This window comes from Rhipicephalus sanguineus, chromosome 6 (genome assembly GCF_013339695.2).
Source record: "Rhipicephalus sanguineus isolate Rsan-2018 chromosome 6, BIME_Rsan_1.4, whole genome shotgun sequence".
Lineage (NCBI taxonomy): Eukaryota > Metazoa > Arthropoda > Arachnida > Ixodida > Ixodidae > Rhipicephalus > Rhipicephalus sanguineus.
The window spans coordinates 66226099-66244154 of NC_051181.1; the positions used below are offsets into that span (position 1 = coordinate 66226099).

The window sequence follows — 18056 nt, forward strand, 5'->3', positions numbered from 1 at the left end:
ATCATGAATCACCAACTCGCCCAATCGTCCACCTCCATCAGTGAGTTAACGTCGCGAAGTAGAAGACACCGGATCAATTAATACAGTTTGTTTCCCTATCTATCTATCTATCTATCTATCTATCTATCTATCTATCTATCTATCTATCTATCTATCTATCTATCTATCTATCTATCTATCTATCTATCTATCTATCTATCTATCTATCTATCTATCTATCTATCTATCTATCTATCTATCTATCTATCTATCTACTTGTCGCGTTTACCAACTGGTTCCTTGAGAGGCGAGGGCCGAGTGAGCAATACTGCGTTTGTTCTAAAGACCACTTTCAACTGGACTCGGTGGCGCAACGGCAGCGCGTCTGACTCCAGATCAGAAGGTTGCGTGTTCGAATCACGTCCGGGTCACTTTTTTTTTTCTCTCTCTATTTCAACAATCCGTTGGTCCGAACAAGCATCCCAGTCATCTGCTTGTAGTCGTCTGCCCGTTTTAAAGCATTCAAACGCAATAAATGTTTTTTTTTTAATGTCAGATGTTTTTATCGTTGTAATGCTCGATGTTTTCATGCATTTATCAGTGCTGGTATTCCTTTCTTTCCATCCTCCTTCTATCAATTCTTGTCTCTTCCTGGCAAATAAAATACAACTGAATACAAAATTTAACAAAAAAGGGAGGGACACCATGACGAAAATGCTGGAGTTCCATTGTAGTCTACGTTTTCACTAGCAAAATATCAACATTGGCGGCTACCGATGTCAAGCACTAACTATGTTGGCAAATCATTAATATAAAGGCTATACAGGTCACGGTGGTAGAATAGGAGAGGCGGCCAAACAAGCGCCATAAGCGCATCGCTGAACTGCTGGAATTTCTTGCAGCGTTCGCCAGGTGGCGGAACGGGTTAATGGGCCCAAAGACGTGCATCGCAAGCTTTGGCTGTGCTGCAAATGGTCTGAATGACATAATGCAGCGCTAAAAACACACACACCACAAAGTAAAGAACACAAACTGACGGGACAGCTAAAAACACACACACCACAAAGTAAAGAACACAAACCGACGGGACAGCCTGTCCCGTCGGTTTGTGTTCTTTACTTTGTGGTGTGTGTGTTTTTAGCGCTGCATTATGTCATTCGGCAAGCACCAACTCGCCCAACAACACGTTCTTCTGCAAATGGTCGGTTATCATAGCAATTTTTCTAGCTGTAAAACGTTGTTCGCATTTGTAATAGCTTGTAGTGGCTGTCTGCCGGCTTCGCCCGCAAAAGTAAGTGTTGCACGCTCTATGGGCCTTAAAAATTTGTAATCTCTCCCTGCGATATGTCAGCAACACGTGACACAGTGAGTGAGTGAGTGAGTGAGTGAGTGAGTGAGTGAGTGAATGAGTGAGTGAGTGAGTGAGTGAGTGAGTGAGTGAGTGAGTGAGTGAGTGAGTGAGTGAGTGAGTGAGTGAGTGAGTGAGTGAGTGAGTGAGTGAGTGAGTGAGTGAGTGAATAAACGTTTATTTGGTCCAGCAAAACGAACACGTGACACAGCACTGATCGTGAAGGACGCGCGTTTCTATTTCTGGAAGTGTGAAAATTGCACCCGGCGAGTGAAAAAAGTAGAAAAAATATATTTGGTTCTCACTTTACTGTCGCTAGCACGGTGGGCTTATCCACGTAGTCAATTTATGATAGCCTGACCGTAACTATAAGTTTCAATGTTGCGCTGTCACCAATCGCTTAATTATGGTTCAGTTTTCTAGGAACAGAAGACAAGTGTGCGAAATAAAAAGAACAATACAGTTTGTGGGAGCGCTCGGCGGCTGCGAGCATTCATAATAGAGAACGATGATCACGTATGCGCTCGTGGCACGCGGTGGCCGCTGGCAGCGGGCAGTTGCGGCCGAGGCTCGGACCAGTAAAGACGTGTTTCTTCGGGTCTCGGCCTCATCTCTTAAGGGTTCAGGGCTAGAGGTAGCCGCGAAACCCTACATCTGGCGCCCAACGAGTAGGACCCCGCCCCGCCATGTTCCGCCTTGTCATCGCCCGCCGGATCCCAGCAGCTCCTGATTTCGGCTCCCGGCACGGTGATATCGCCTTCGAGCAGCTATGGGCGCTGAAGCGGGCGTTCCTGGACATGGCCGCCTACGGGGTCTACGACCTGGTCCCCCTCCATCAGCCGGTCGAGACCCTCGTGTGCCTCTGCCTTTTCGGGAAAATGACCCCCGACGAGCAGCGGCGTGCCATCATCGCCCTGGAGCACCTCGGTGCTTCCATCGGCATCCCGCTGCCCGTGCAGGTCAAGGAGGCTCTGGAGCGCTCGTGTGGCGAGGCGGCACTTAAAGCCGACAACGAAAGCGCCGACGCCGCGTGCGCTGATGAGGTCGGCGTCGAGGCTCGTGCGGCCGGACGGCACCGCGGGAGGACAAGCGACGCGGTGGCAACGCATCGACCGCGAACGAGGGTACAGAGACCAGGAACGACGAGCAGCACACGGTGGTGGACGAGGAGATCGCCGAGGAAGAGGCCGAAGACTCCCAGGACGGCGAAGGCGAGTGCCACCGGGGAAACATAGAAGAGATTGCCGAGGAGATTAACGCGAAAGGAGACAGGCCAGCTGAAAAGGTGGGCGCTGGTGTTGTGCTGGCCGATTTCCGGAACGACGACGATGGCGTGAGGGAAATGGACGGTGCGAAGGATGATCTTGGAGGGCGAGAGGAAAAAGATGGAAAGGCGGAGAAGCTGAGAAAGAAGCGTAAAACGAAGAAAAAGAAAAACAGCGACGGGAGAAAAACAGCACACGAACCGCCGCATGGTGACGAGGAAACCCGAGAGTCCAAGGACTGTGCAGAGGCCAAGGGTTCTCGATGTGGCGAACGGAAGGTAGCCAGGGTCGTTAAGCAGGAGGAAGACGAGGAGAACGTAGGAGGCGAAGGCACGGCCCAAGACGGCGAGTGGGACGAGAATATGGAGTGTGTAAAGGCAGAAGATGCAGAGGTCATGGATGACGTGAACGATGTCGAACATGTTGAGGGGGTGAAACCCGAAATTCGCTGAGCCGACACCGGTGTACGCCGAGCGGGTCAACAACGGCAAGTACAAGAACGAAGAGAAAGACCGGGACTACGTCGAGGTAGAGATGCATCAAAGACGACCTGGTACCAACATCGACGAGGGACGAGAAATGAGCGCCGCAGGGACAGGCAACCAAATCTTCTACGGGAACGTCGCGCCCCCATGGCTGCTATTGCATCCTGCCGCTGAGGCGCGGGAGTTGGCCTTGATTGACGAGGAAGTGCGATGAAGAACTTAGATTTATTTACAATATGAGCATTATTAAAATAGGGTGAGAAGGCTGCAGATAAACATAGTTTCGGCCGGCAGCATATCGTACGCTGCGGACCACGGCCAGGAGAACAGGACCCGGCTTTCGATGGTTGTGCTTCTTATAAAGCTTTCCCATACGTCACTTCCAGCCAATCAAGAACTGGGGCGAGATGATGTCAGGTCCGTCCAATCAGCATTCCCAAACAGGTGGCGTCACTTTCTGCCAATGGGGGACCCAGAGCCGTGTTGCCGGGGGACTGCACTCCTTGCGGGTAAGAGCGCGCGCCTGGGGATGCAATGCATCCGTGCATCATGTTGCATCACGGCGAGGCCATCGTCCCAGAGTCGATGTACGTGGAACACGAACCACTTCGGCTCTGACGGCAAGGCGTCGCTCTGGGGATGACTCACACTCCTATGCCTCCGTGGGAATGCCGCACATATCCGCCGAAAAGCTGGATGCTGCAATGGTGCGCAGTTCGTATCTAACAGCTCCTCCTCGCCCCGGAAGTTCGGAATGGCCGGTGAACACAATTCACTGGCCATGAAGAACGGAGGTGAAGCCTGTAGCCCACTGGCGGCGACCGTTGTTCGGTGACTTCCTCGACCCACGTCCTGGACAGTGTCAAACAAACAAAACAACATAGCGCTGCTCCATGCGCAAGCGCAGGCCCTTGACCCTTGACTCGCCAGGCTTGTACATTTTCGAAATCAACACTGTCTTTATGCTCAATTTTGACATAAAAATTCGAACAACCCTTCAAAACAGCTTTCCATTTTTCCTCAAATGCCGACAAGGTCCGCGTGCCATTGTCGTTGCAAAGAAAAGTTAACGAAAACGAATGAAAATGAAAACGTTAAAATCATACACAACACATGATTGGGAGCTACGTGGTTGAATTCCATCCCTTCTCAAAAATAAAAAAAGAACAGATATATTCAGGGAAGGAAGATCTACTGTAACCGGCTCAAACCATCCGCATTCCCGTTTAACTTGCCCTTTTTGTACCGGACGGTGAAGTTATATTCTTGGAGAATTAGACTCCATCTGAGCAAACGTCCGTTCTTTGGTGACATGTGTCGTAGCCATGTCAAAGGACAGTGGTCAGTTTCGAAGGTGAACTTGGCGCCGTATAGATAACAAGATAGTTTCTGGGCCGCCCAGACTAAGCAGGCGCATTCCTTTTCCGAGGCGCTGTACGCCTCCTCTCTGCATGTTAGTTTTCGACTAGCATACAATATCGGATGCTCCTACGCGTCATCCCCCACCTGACTTAGGACTACCCCCAACCCACGTTCGCTAGCATCGCATTGCACTATGAATTCCTTAGAATAATCGGGGGTTCGAAGCACTGGCCCAGAGCTTAGGACTCTTTTCAGTTCCTTAAATGCGCTGTCTTTTGCCTCATTCCACGAAACTTTCTCGGGCTCTCCTTTTCGGAGAGCGTCTGTCAAGGGGCTTGCTAGCTGCGAGTAGTTTGGAATATACCGCTGGTAATATCCTACGAGCCCCAAAAAAGCCCGGACATCTGTCTTCGTTCGCGGTTGAGGAAAGCTAGTGATAGGTCCGATCTTTAGTTCTGAGGGCCTCCTGTTTCCCTGTCCCACGACATGTCCTAAGTAGGTAACATGCGAACATCCAAAGTTGCATTTTTCGGCCTTTACCGTGAGACCCGCGTCTCTTAAACGGGCCAACACTTCCCTTAGGTGCCCTAAATGTTCGTCCCAGCTGTCGGAGAAGACTGCGATGTCATCTAAGTAGGGGATCGCGTAATCTTGTAGATCCTTCCAGACCATATCCATCAGCTTGGAAAAGCTAAACGGAGCGTTCTTCAGCCCGAAACTCAACATGAGGGGTCGAAACGTGCCAAGCGGAGAGGTGAACGCGGCGTAGCGACTTGCGCTTTCTGACATTGGAACCTGCCAGTAACCTCTGACTAAGTTGAGGGTAGAAATGTACTGGGCTCCGCTCACCCGTTCGACTCGTTCTTCTATGTTAGGTACAGGGTAGAGTTGGTCCCTTGTGATCGCATTCAGTTTCCTATAGTCCACACATGGACGCGGCTCCTTCCCGCTCGCTTCGACGAGTATCATCGGAGAAGTGTAATCACTCTCTGCTGGCTCAGTGATTCCCAGCTCGATCATTCGTTTTATCTCTACCTCCATTATTTCTCGTTGACGAGGTGAGACGCGATACGGTTTAGATTGGACCGGCTCATCCGATGTCAACTCAATCTCGTGAGTGATAAGTGTTGTTCTCCCCGGTCGGCTGCTGAAGCACTGGTGAAATTCTTCGAAGAGTTTACGAAGGTCTCCTACCTGATTAGCATCGAGAGCCATTCGATTTACCGAGACATTCAGCATGTCCTCTATGGAGCACTTCGCGCCCGCCTTTGGTCCCAAAAGTGGAAGTTCGACCGCCACTTCCTCTGACGAATTTACTACCATGTTGACAACCTCTTCCCTTCCAAAGTAAGGTTTCATTAGATTGCAGTGGTAAATTATTCCTTTGTTCCTTTTTTCCTGGAAATTCTAGGGTGTAGTTAGTCTCTGAAATCTTTTGGGTAACCTTAACGGGTCCGTCCCACTGTACCTCGAGTTTGTTTTTACGAGATGGCCTGAGGATCATGACCATGTCGCCTATCTTAAACGTTCGTTTACGCGCACCCCTGTCATATAGTACGTCTTCGCATTTTTCTGTGCCTCTTTGAGGTTTTTTCCACCAATTCGCGTGATGTACTCAAGCGATCCAGCAATTCTAAGACGTAACTCACGACTGTCTGGCTTTCACCTGTTCCTTCCCACATTTCTCGTATCATTCTGAGTGGGGAACGAAGCGTCCGTCCATACACCAGCTCGGAGGGAGTGAAGCCTGTTGCTCTGTGTGGAACTGTTCTCAACGCGAACAGTGTTGCAGGTAAACAATCCTCCCAGTCTGCTTTGTGCTCATGGCACAAGGCACGTAACACTCTCTTAAGCACCGAGTGCATCTTTTCAACACTGTTTGATTGGGGATGATACAGTGAGCTATGTACGAGTCGCACCCCGCACCTTTCTAGGAACGTTGTTGTTAAGGCACTTGTAAATACAGTACCCTGGTCAGCTTGAATCTCTACAGGAAACCCGATACGCGCAAACGTGGTCAACAGAGCATCCACTATCTCGGTGGAACTAAGTTCTTTCAACGGAACCGCTTCCGGAAACTTTGTCGCAGGACAGAGCATAGTCAAAAGGTACCTGCTCCCCGATCGGCTCGGCGGTAACGGTCCCACTGTATCGATTACCAGTCGACGGAATGGCTCTGTGATTAAGGGAACCAACTTTAAAGGCGCCTTGCGCTTATCTCCCGGCTTTCCCACTCGCTGACACGCGTCACAGGACCTCACGTAATTTTCTACATCTTTAAAGCATCCTGGCCAGTAATACTCTAGCAAAAGCCTCTCTTTGGTTTTGTTGACTCCTAGATGACCTGACCAGCCGTTTCCATGACACAAAGCCAGGAGATCAGCCCGATACCTCTCCGGAACAATTAACTGATCAAGAGTCCGGCTTTTTCGATCTCGGTAGTGCCTATACAACAGTCCTCCCTTCTTGTGGATGCTTACATTGCGCCTAGCCAGGCCCTCTTTCGCGTGGAAGTGTAAACGTGTAAGAGTCTGGTCTTTCGCTTGTTCGGCGATGAGCGACTCTCGGTTTACTTGGAGAAGCCTGTCAAAGCTACCCGAGGTAGGAGGAAGCACCGAGGCGTTCTCTGTCTCCGTTATTTGAGCTGACCTCATAGCTTCGCGGGGAGGGTGTTCCGCGGCGATGGTTTCTCGCGGCCCCTCGCCTATCGCGCTCTTTGTTTTTCCCGCCATGGTGTCGGGTTGGAGTTTGGAAGGTGCTTTCTCCTGTTTGGCCTCATCCGTGCTTGGTTCATTCGCAAGCTGAGCCGCGATTTGGCGGGCTCGCGAGCGCGTTAATGCTTGCACTCTTCCTTCTCCTAACTCCTGACCGCGCTCCCGTAACAAACGCTCTGAATGGTTTGAAAAGAGATACGGGTAGTCCATTGGCAGTGCCTTCGAGACGCCTGCCTCTGTCTCCAGGTCTCCGAATGGACCGGATACCGTGACTCTCGCTATTGGTAAGCAAACGCTGTGTTCCTCTAGGACAGACTTTATCCAAGTTACCCCTCCGGGTGTAGTCTTCCGCGCTTACAAAAGAAGGGTGAACTAAGTCCATGGTTGCTCCACTGTCTCTTAAAACCCGGCAGATCTTTCCGTTAATACGCAGCTCCTGCAGGTACGGACGAAGAAGCTCCAAGCTGTCTATGCTTCCGCTCACATAGGAAAGCACCACTGGCTTTTCTTTCTTGCAATCCGTGGCAAAGTGACCTAGGCCCTGACATTTATAACATCGGTACGGCCGTCTTTTCTCGAATTCTCGAGAGTCAACCTTTTTTTTTTCTTTCTGCCGAAGTGTTGCTAACTCCGTTATCGTGGTTCCCTTCTGTTGTCTGTTCCGCAGTTTCGGCCCTCCGGGTAGCTTTTGCTGGTGTCTGCGTTTTTGGATGGATAAACCCTTTTGAATTATCCCTTCCATGCAGGCACGTAGGCAAGGGGGGGGCCCGGCCCCCCCCCCCCGAAATTCGTCCGGCTTTCTATATTCCCGGGCAACCTTTGTTTTATTTTTGCCATGGAAATACTTTCTTTCGAACAATTAGGCCTTGGGTCCCCCCCCCCCCGAAAAAAAAATCCTGGCTACGTGCCTGCTTCCATGTAAACGCGTGTCATCAGTAGTGAGCTTTCGCCGCATCACATACTCGTCAGCTAGCAGCGCTGCTTTTTCTACCGTATCTACGCCATCCCTATCTTGCACCCAAAGTCTCACTGCCTGTGGAATACTGCGGTAAAATTGTTCGAGACATATACACTCCACAACCTTATCTCCACTTTCGTAGACATCGGCGCCCTTCAGCCACTCCAAGAGGTTTGTTTTCAAACCGTACGCGAACTCAGAGTAGTCCTCATTACTATTTTTGCTAGCGTCTCTGAAACGCTGCCTAAATGCTTCTGAGGAAATTCGGTACCTCTTCAAAAGCGTTGCTTTTACTTTCCCGTAGTCCTCCGCATCACTCACACTCAATCTTGCGACTACATTCGCCGCCTCACAGGGTAACAACGTCACTAAGCGCTGCGACCAAGTGCTCGGAGAAAATTTACATCTCTCGCAAGTTCTCTCGAAATGGACCAAGAACAACGCAATGTCCTCTCCCATCTTGTAGGGTTTAATCCACTGGTCCATCCGACATGGCTCGACCTCGCTTGGTCTCACAAGGTTGTCCCATTCGATACCCGCCGCTGCACGCGACTTCAGGATTTCAACCTGTATCTCAGCCATTTCTTTTTCGTGTTTTTGCTGTTGTCGCTCATGTTCTCTCAAGCGTTCTTCCCGCTCTAGCTCGAGCTTTTTCTGTTCTAGCTCTCGCTTTTGCGCGTCCTGCAACACTTTCCAAGCAATCCGAATACTCTCATCGTCATTTTCACTTTCCTTAATTGCCTTTTGGATAGCTGGTTTTTTCATGTTCTTGTCCACATCCACTCCCAACTCATCGCACAACAACAGCAGGTCTGACTTCGTCAACCTTCTCAGATCCATTTCAGCTGCTCTGACCGGTGGTTCGAACTGTTTCCTTAAATTTGTGCAAACACTCAGTTGCGACAAATCACCCGATTCCCAGAATAATCAAAATTAACACACAAGTTTTGAAGTCTGGCGAATCAAAAGGAAAAAAAACCACACGCTCACCAACGGACGCAACACCATGCCATTTGGTTCATCCGTCCGCTGCTCCCAGTTGCTCAGGACTTTCTGGGTCGAAGACTCCACTCTGTCTTTCTTCCCAGTTGCTCAGGGCTCTGCGGGTTGAAGGCTTCCTCACTCGCCGTACCCAGACGCTCAGTCCTTCCGGAGTCCGTTCCCTGTCGCTGAGAACTTCTTGGATCGAGGGTCCATCCTTACCGCTGCCACCAGTTATTGCATCCTGCCGCTGAGGCGCGGGAGTTGGCCTTGATTGACGAGGAAGTGCGATGAAGAACTTAGATTTATTTACAATATGAGCATTATTAAAATAGGGTGAGAAGACTGCAGATAAACATAGTTTCGGCCGGCAGCATATCGTACGCTGCGGACCACGGCCAGGAGAACACGACCCGGCTTTCGATGGTTGTGCTTCTTATAAAGCTTTCCCATACGTCACTTCCAGCCAATCAAGAACTGGGACGAGATGATGTCAGGTCCGTCCAATCAGCATTCCCAAACAGGTGGCGTCACTTTCTGCCAATGGGGGACCCAGAGCCGTGTTGCCGGGGGACTGCACTCCTTGCGGGTAAGAGCGCGCGCCTGGGGATGCAATGCATCCGTGCATCATGTTGCATCACGGCGAGGCCATCATCCCAGGGTCGATGTACGTGGAACACGAACCATTCGGCTCTGACGGCAAGGCGTCGCTCTGGGGATGACTCACACTCCTATGCCTCCGTGGGAATGCCGCACATATCCGCCGTAAAGCTGGATGCTGCAATGGTGCGCAGTTCGTATCTAACACTGCCGAGGCCGCCAGCGTTCGAAGATGACTACGCGGAGGAGTGGCCGCCACCCAGACGCGAATGGTCCGAGCGGCTACAACGGCAAAACTCGACACAGCGGTACGTCTACTACGACAACAGCACCATGGAACGTCAGCGCCAGGAGGCCTACTATGACTACTCTGGGCTCACTAGCTAGCTTGGTGGGACCGGCTCTGCACCAAGAGCATCGGCGTGCCATCATGCTCCGGCAGCCCATGAGGTCCCACAAGGAGTTGTGGATTGACACCGCTGACATGTGGTCATATGTGCCACGTGCGGTCCGCCGTGGCCAGGGCTAGTTGCTCCATCTCCGTGGCACCTCCTTTCCCCTATTTCACCGGAGGGGAGGGGGCAGTGTGGGAGCGCTCGGCGGCAGCGAGAATTCATAGAAGAGAACGATGATCACGTGTGCGCTCGTGGCACGCGGTGGCCGCTGGCAGCGGGCAGTTGCGGCCGAGGCTCGGACCAGTAAAGACGTGTTTCTTCGGGTCTCGGCCTCATCTCTTAAGGGTTCAGGGCTAGAGGTAGCCGCGAAACCCTACAAGTTTTACTGGCAATGAACTTGTGAGTAGAATGGCGCTATATATCTGCAGTGTACAACAAATAAATATAAAACGACGACACAATTGAACGCAAGGTAAGAGAACTCGAAATCTATAGAGCGTTTTATAGCGAAGCACTCACGGTGACTCTTGGCACCAACGAACAGAAACGACGTGTAACCTGCATTAAGTGTGCCGCGGTGAGCGTTGCATACGCGGCGCAGTGGATCTCTCTTCAGGTGCACATTGCAGACAGACCACGCATGCCGAAGCCACACCGTGATATTTCTTGTAGCTAGATCGTCGTCAGGCTGACGACGATCTAGTTACAAGGAATATCACGGTATTGCAGAAAACGTCAATTAACATTGCTTTTCAATTCAGCGCCTCCTCCTCCCCCCTCCCACCACCCCAATGTATTGCCGGTTTTTCAATGAGCGGACTTTCGTTTAGGCAAGCGATTTAATATAATAGATACGTACGCGAAATTTCCCCATGTTTGTTTTCTGCCCCCACCTTTACTGTTCAAACGACGATTCAGGAGCATTCTCGCAGACGTACATTCGTCCGGATGCATCGTAGTAGTCAAGCCTGAAGTACATTTATATTAGATACACGTACGTTATGCCTGCTTTTATTATGTGGTGTATGCAGACAATGCGTTCTCATTCAACGACGCACTTGGCACGCAGATTGTATGCTCGCTAGAAATTGAGGAGCAACTGCAAATAGTGTTTGCTCCAGCTTTAGGAGCACCCGACCTGCGCGTCGCACCGTCCTTTTGTTTCCGACACTATGTAGTTACATAACTGAATTCTGCTGCAATAAATTCATTTCCAAGTAATGGATTCATACTCTTACATATGATTGTGCTCAAGATAAGTCATCACGAAATCCTTGAAAGCTAACGTCCTTACTTTAAAAAGATTACTCTGATTAGGTATTCCCTTCTTTAGTTTTATAATGCTTCATGGCTCATGTAAAGTTTGCTTTTCACTGCACATCTCATTCTTATATGACATCAAAAACGCTTTCCTTTTTCATTTGTCCCATTTTTTTTCTAAAATAGAGTTAAATTAGGCCATACGACATGAAATCTTCAAGTACGTGAGTTCTGCTCTCCGGATTCTAAAACTTTTTGCGGCAGTCGATTCGTTAGGTAGTAAACTCCTTTAACGAAGCCATTCGATGATTACTCAGAAAAGTGTTGCAGGGTCCCTTGAAGAGGACTGCTGTCCCCCTTCAAAATCTCCCGCCGCGCACAACTCACTAGGATTTAGGGACATGTGCATGCGACGCCATTTCTATCAGAGCGGTAGCCATGGCGCCCGGTTGCAAATGAATAGGAAACAGGCATAACAAATCATATCCAACGTACAAAAACTATAGTTATCAAACTAGAATCACTGTTCTATAGGTAGCAGAGAACCACAGGAAGGTTAAAGTTAAAAGTCCAGTAGCGTGGCACAAAGCTCATAGGTTCCTAATGACATTTGAATATTTTACAATGACGCCATGCGGCTCTTATGGGTAGCGTTAAGTATTGAAATGTCCCAGAAACCTACATGCTTTGTGTCGCTACGTCAAATTTTACGAGATTGCTCCGGTCTGTTTGCGTTATAGCTAGAACCATGAGTCACTACTGACAAATAGTTTTGTTGGTGAGATATGATTTGCCACTCAATTACCCCGGAGTGTCGATCGCGTCGGCCGTCCACAGATCGGCACCACGCACGCATGCCTCCAAATTCTGGAAACCCTGAGGCAGGCTTCCTCAACCTCCTGTTCGCTTGAAAGGGCCTTAAAAAAAAACTTGATGGAGCTCTCCTGACAGGCTGGACTTTTTGCACGCACAGCGTAACCATTTCCGCTGTTTCCAAACCGAAACGCTTCAGACTGATTAATACATATAAGGCGTTGAATATCTCAAATTACGTGCCATTTTTAGGATTAACAAAAAGGGAGAAGGGGGGTGGGGATATGTCATACATTGTGACGGCCCACAAGATTTCATATAAACAACTGCCGTCACGGTCATAATTAAACACTCGATCGAGAATGTTCTTTTTTTTTCAGTTAATATTTGATTCCTCTATTTGTGCATTTAAACGATGAAAAAAGGGCCCATGCCAGGTCACGCTTAATATGAATGAAGTGGTTGCATGGACGACGAAGATATATAAGACAAGTGGCACATTTCTCGCGAGGCTATTCGGTTCGCAAGAGCAGCAGTGCACTTTCGTAATAATTGCTGGGGTTTCACGAGCTGAAATCTTGATATGATTACGAGGCACGCCGTAATGAAGGGCTCCGGAAATTTCGACCACCTGGGGTTCCTCAACGTGCACCTAAATCTAAGTACACGGGCCTCAAGCATTCTTGGCTTCCATAGAAAATGCTATCGCCATGGCCGGAATCGAACCCGCTACCTTGGGTTCAGCAGCCGAGCACGGTAACAATTTCACCACCGCGGTGGCTAGCAGCGCACTTTAGATATGCTTATGCTGAAAGCGCATGAGAGATAGAGGCAAAGGAAAGGCAGGGAGGTTAACCATGTTGTAAACGGTTCGCTACCCTACACGGGGGAGGGGAAAAGGAAGAAAAAAATATAGAGAGCAAGGAGGAAAGAGAGAACAAGTAAAACGCACACACACGTATCAGCGTTCAGCGCGCACACATGCAGTCACAACCGATCATAGCTCGGCACACTCACTCATGAGTGCACTCACTCACACTCACTCACACTCATTTGAACGTTGTGAGTGTGAGTATGAGTGAGTACTCATGAGTGTGAGTGGACGTGAGTGTGAACGTGAGTGAGCACTCATGAGTGTGAGTAAGCGTGAGTATGAACGTGAGTGAGTGCCTATGAGTGCGAGTAGGCGTGAGTATGAACGTGAATGGGTGTGTCTATGAGTGTGAGTAGGCGTGAGTATGAACGTGAGTGAGTGCCTATGAGTGTGAGTAGGCGTGAGTATGAACGTGAGTGAGTGTCTATGAGTGTGAGTAGGCGTGAGTATGAACGTGAGTGAGTGTCTATGAGTGTGAGTCGGCGTGAGTATGAACGTGAGTGAATGCCTATGAGTGTGAGTGGGCGTGAGTATGAACGTGAGTGAGTGCCTATGAGTGTGAGTGGGCGTGAGTATGAACGTGAGTGAATGCTTATGAGTGTGAGTAGGCGTGAGTATGAACGTGAGTGAGAGCCTATGAGTGTGAATAGGCGTGAGTATGAACGTGAGTGAGTGTCTATGAGTGTGAGTAGGCGTGAGTATGAACGTGAGTGAGAGCCTATGAGTGTGAGTAGGCGTGAGTATGAACGTGAGTGAGTGTTTATGAGTGTGAGTAGGCGTGAGTATGAACGTGAGTGAATGCCTATGAGTGTGAGTGGGCGTGAGTATGAACGTGAGTGAGTGTCTAGGAGTGTGAGTCGGCGTGAGTATGAACGTGAGTGAATGCCTATGAATGTGAGTGGGCGTGAGTATGAACGTGAGTGATTGCCTGAGTGTGAGTGGGCGTGAGTATGAACGTGAGTGAATGCTTATGAGTGTGAGTAGGCGTGAGTATGAACGTGAGTGAGAGCCTATGAGTGTGAGTAGGCGTGAGTATGAACGTGAGTGAGTGTCTATGAGTGTGAGTAGGCGTGAGTATGAACGTGAGTGAGAGCCTATGAGTGTGAGTAGGCGTGAGTATGAACGTGAGTGAGTGCGAAGGCTGAAAATATTGGAATGAGTGAGTGTGAGTGAGTATTCTCTTACAGTGCCGACCTATGCAACCGATAAATGTTTGAGACCCGTTCCTCTGCGGCTGTTTAAATGTAGACTCGAATCCGAGATGTAAAAAAAGGCTTGAAAGGACTGGCTTCAAGGAATCCAGAACTTGCAATGTGCATTGAGCTGAAAGCGCATGAGGTTTCGCAGCTGCCGCTGTCGTCGCAATGAGCAGGTTCGAGAAGTGAAAAGACTGCTCAATGACGCCGGAGGCGTGTAGGCGCGAAAACTTGGAGCGTACACAACCGGCCGTGGCCCCATAGTGAGCGCTGCGCTACGCTCAGATGCTCGCCTCACCGAGGCGGCTCATATTGCGGAGGCACTCAGCCGAAGCCACTCCGCAGTCAGCACGTAAATCAGCAGCCTGTGTACGATGGTTCCCCCACCCCCGGCACTCCGCTAAAATGCTGCGTGACTCCCGCGGCTTTCTTCGGTGTGCATTAGACGAATCGTGTACGCGCTTCGGTCGCGTGCGAGCTCGAGGAAGCGAACCTTCGACCGCGCCGCCGTCGGGGCGGATCCCTCAAGAACTCCACGGCAGACGTCGTGAAGGAAGCTACTCAAGCGGCGTTCTCCAAGTGGCTTTACCCGCGAATTTCGTCCATTTCATGGGGATCGAATGTATAGACTGTTCATGCTGCAGTAGAGTGAATCACTCGAACGTGTTACACTCCTCACTGGTTAGAGAAGTCGACCGGTGGTGCGTGGCGCTGAACCATTGCCTACACCAACGGAAATGCGTGGTCCGGCCGTTCACGGGCTTGTTACCGGGCACGAGTAACGCTGCCAAAATATCGACAGAACAGTGCCTCATTTAACAAACAGCAACGCACTTCTCCGGAAGCTTAAGGACTTTACGACGAGTCTTGTCACGTGGCAACAAGAAGCCCATGTGAAGCCCAGCGTCTTTGAAAGCTGTACAGCTCGTATCAGCCGGCTTGCTGGCATGAAACGAAATGAAATGCCTCCGTGATTTCCCTCAATCGACTCTAGTGCTCTGTCACACAACGCTTACAACCGGCCCGGCCCTTGTCAGGGATGTCGTGTACTCACTTCTATGTACGTGTACATGAGTGTCGATTGGCGCCTCTCCACTAAGAGCAATGTATCGCCGACTAACCAAACGAGGCTTAATCGTTCCCGATGACCACGTAGATGGACCGCAGCGTGGGCCACAGCAGAATTAATCGCCAAAATTGAAATCGTCAGGAGCGTTCGAAAATTTTGAAACTGCATACGAATCGATTTTTAACGAACGAACGGCACGGAATAATACACGGACCAACAATGACAGACGGACAAGAGTGCTGACACGCAAATAAAGGTTTATGAATATTTGAGAAAGACGGCCTTGATGTACCGAATCGAACACGCAGAATAAAAAAAAGAGTGAGAGAAGAAGAGTGAGAATAAGACTTCTAGATGTCTGTTAAGCAGCAATGACATATAACGTCACTAAATACTTGAAACTTATTGATTGATTGATTGATTGATTGATTGATTGATTGATTGATTGATTGATTGATTGATTGATTGATTGATTGATTTAAATAACTTTAATGAGGTCCCGCAGGGCGCGCCCTAGCGCGCAGTGTCAAACTTATGTCACTAAGAATTAGATATCTTATCAAGGGAGATATCGCACGTTGGTAATGAGAGCAATAACAAAAGTGAAACATGACCGTTCTACTTATATCCAACGGAATATAAAGCTCGTTGAAGGAGTTCGGGTCTAGCCCCGTGCATTGGTCGGAAGGATTCGAGAGAGCAGGCTATTTGCTAAAAAATATACACTGCTGCGTCTAAAAGGTGATATCGCGTGCTACCCAAAATGAGACATGCCCAGTGGCGTAGCCAGGAGGGAGGTGGGCACACCAGGCCCGTGCCCCCTCCCCCCCCCCCCCCCCCCCCGCGAATTTTTTTTTTGTCATGGCATAGAGAGCACAAAATGACACTCGATCACATCTGCCTGCCCGACCCCCACTTTACATCAAGAAGGTGTCCTCCCCCCCCTAAAAAAATTTCTGGCTACGCCGCTGGACATGCCATCTGAATAAGCTGGCAAGCTATTAAACATAGCTGTCCTCGTTTAAGCGTTCATTAAGGAACTGGATCGACTGCGCAAAAACCATAGTTATCAAGCATGGAAATCACTCGGGAAAGAGTGCATTTGAATCAGTACCTACTTATATACATAGCAAAAACTGTGGTGACTAAATTCTACCGAAAAGAATATATTTGACAACAACGAAGAGCGAATTTTCGAGGAAAATATCTGATACTATTCGGATTGTGTATAGTTGCAATTTTAAATATTGCCTCATCTCTAAAAATTATGGGAATAGAACGCCACATTATACTCCGGTATCGTTCACCGCGATATCTATTGCTGGATTCCGAACAGCCAAGCCCCTTTCTGTTCCTCCAAAGGTAAATGAGGCACTTTTATATGATACTGCAAGAGAATGTTCATTCCACACAGTGAGAGTATTTCGGCGACCACAAAACTTACCTTTTCGTAATTCGTGCTCCGGCTTGCAAGTCGTCTACAGTTTTTAGGAGAAAACATCGATGGCGTGTTCCCCAAAAGATATTGCTGCAGTGACGCCAGGCTGACAGCCATACGTTGTCTCCCGACAGTGTGGACTAAATGTTTCACCATTTTGGCGGTATCACAAGGCAGAAACCTCGGTAGTAAGTGACTTTCACGTCATACGTCCGCGACGCTCGCTGTCACGGAGGAATGGCACACGGAAAGTAAGAACAAGCCAGCAGGCCATGATGCAAGCTTACCAATGAAGGCGTTGTGAGGCTAAACATTATGAAGGTCTCGTGGGTATCACGTTACCCTGAAGAAGTGGCGTTTTACTTGAACTCTATAGATGCCTATGATGGGAACCAACCATCGAACCATGAAGAAATGAGTCACGTAGCCGAAACTCAAGGTTCGCAGCGTAACACAGGATATAAGGAATCCGGACCGTGTGCGTTGTGTCAACTTAGTAGGCGCTTAGGCGCCGCGGCCTATGCATCTATTCACAAGCGGTATCTTGGTGAAGACGTACTTACACCTGGTGTCATTCTCGGAGTTTTTCAGTTCTTTCTATGAGGACTCTCGTCAAGCGTTCCTGCTCAAGCTTCTGCGCATCTTCAAATAGTTTAGGGCGAGCTGATGTATACCTGTATATACACAGCCTAGATCTAAACAATGCGACACATCTTTGGTCAGCTACTCACATCCCCACGAGAGTGAAAAGGACACTCACGTCTGCAGCATCGCGCAGCTGCCCGGCAGGACCCGCGGTGCATCGAACCCGGGTCTCTATGACGACCAGACGCAGCCAGGACCGACAAGTGTTCCCACACGTGAGACAGGTTGTCGGCGTACGATCTCCAGAAATCCAGAAAGGCGGCGCGCCTACTCCCGGGCCCTTGGTCTCATCGCTGGTGGTCGCGCAGTCGAACAACGCATGCCTGCCTGCCTCGCAACTTCAGCGGGGGCAGACGTCGAAGCTGTGTTTCCCCCACCACCGCCGCCGCTGCTGCCGCTGCTGGTGACATCACTGTTCTGTTCTGCATGACAGCTGACGCCCCTCTCGCGCATGCTGCTTCTGCGGCGTGCGTCGTTCATACGCGTAGAGCACAGCTCTTCGCCGCGAGCACCTGCGAAGCGCTAAGAGAGCTTCCTGCGCCATGCGAAAGCTGCTTCCGGCACAGCGACGCATGTGTGCGCGCGTGTTGCACTGCTGTTCCACGAAAAATGCGAAAAAAGGAGGGAGAAAAAAAAAAGACGCCGTAAGTCTGTCGGAGCCGGAGATGTGCAAT

General features: G+C 49.7%; 1 protein-coding gene and 1 non-coding gene across 2 annotated transcripts in view; one reads left to right on the forward strand and one right to left on the reverse strand.

The window, feature by feature from the left end:
- The window catches only part of LOC119395848 (neprilysin-1), a 198751-nt gene extending 180936 nt beyond the window's left edge, over positions 1-17815 (reverse strand). The window contains exon 1 of the mRNA XM_037662854.2: positions 17498-17815. Coding sequence (XP_037518782.2) covers positions 17498-17508 — 11 coding nt within the window. The 5' untranslated portion in view covers positions 17509-17815. The remainder of the gene's footprint in view (positions 1-17497) is intronic.
- Positions 339-410, forward strand: Trnaw-cca (transfer RNA tryptophan (anticodon CCA)). The gene has a single exon. It is a non-coding gene; the product is annotated as a tRNA-Trp (tRNA).
- Positions 17816-18056: the final 241 nt, after the last annotated feature.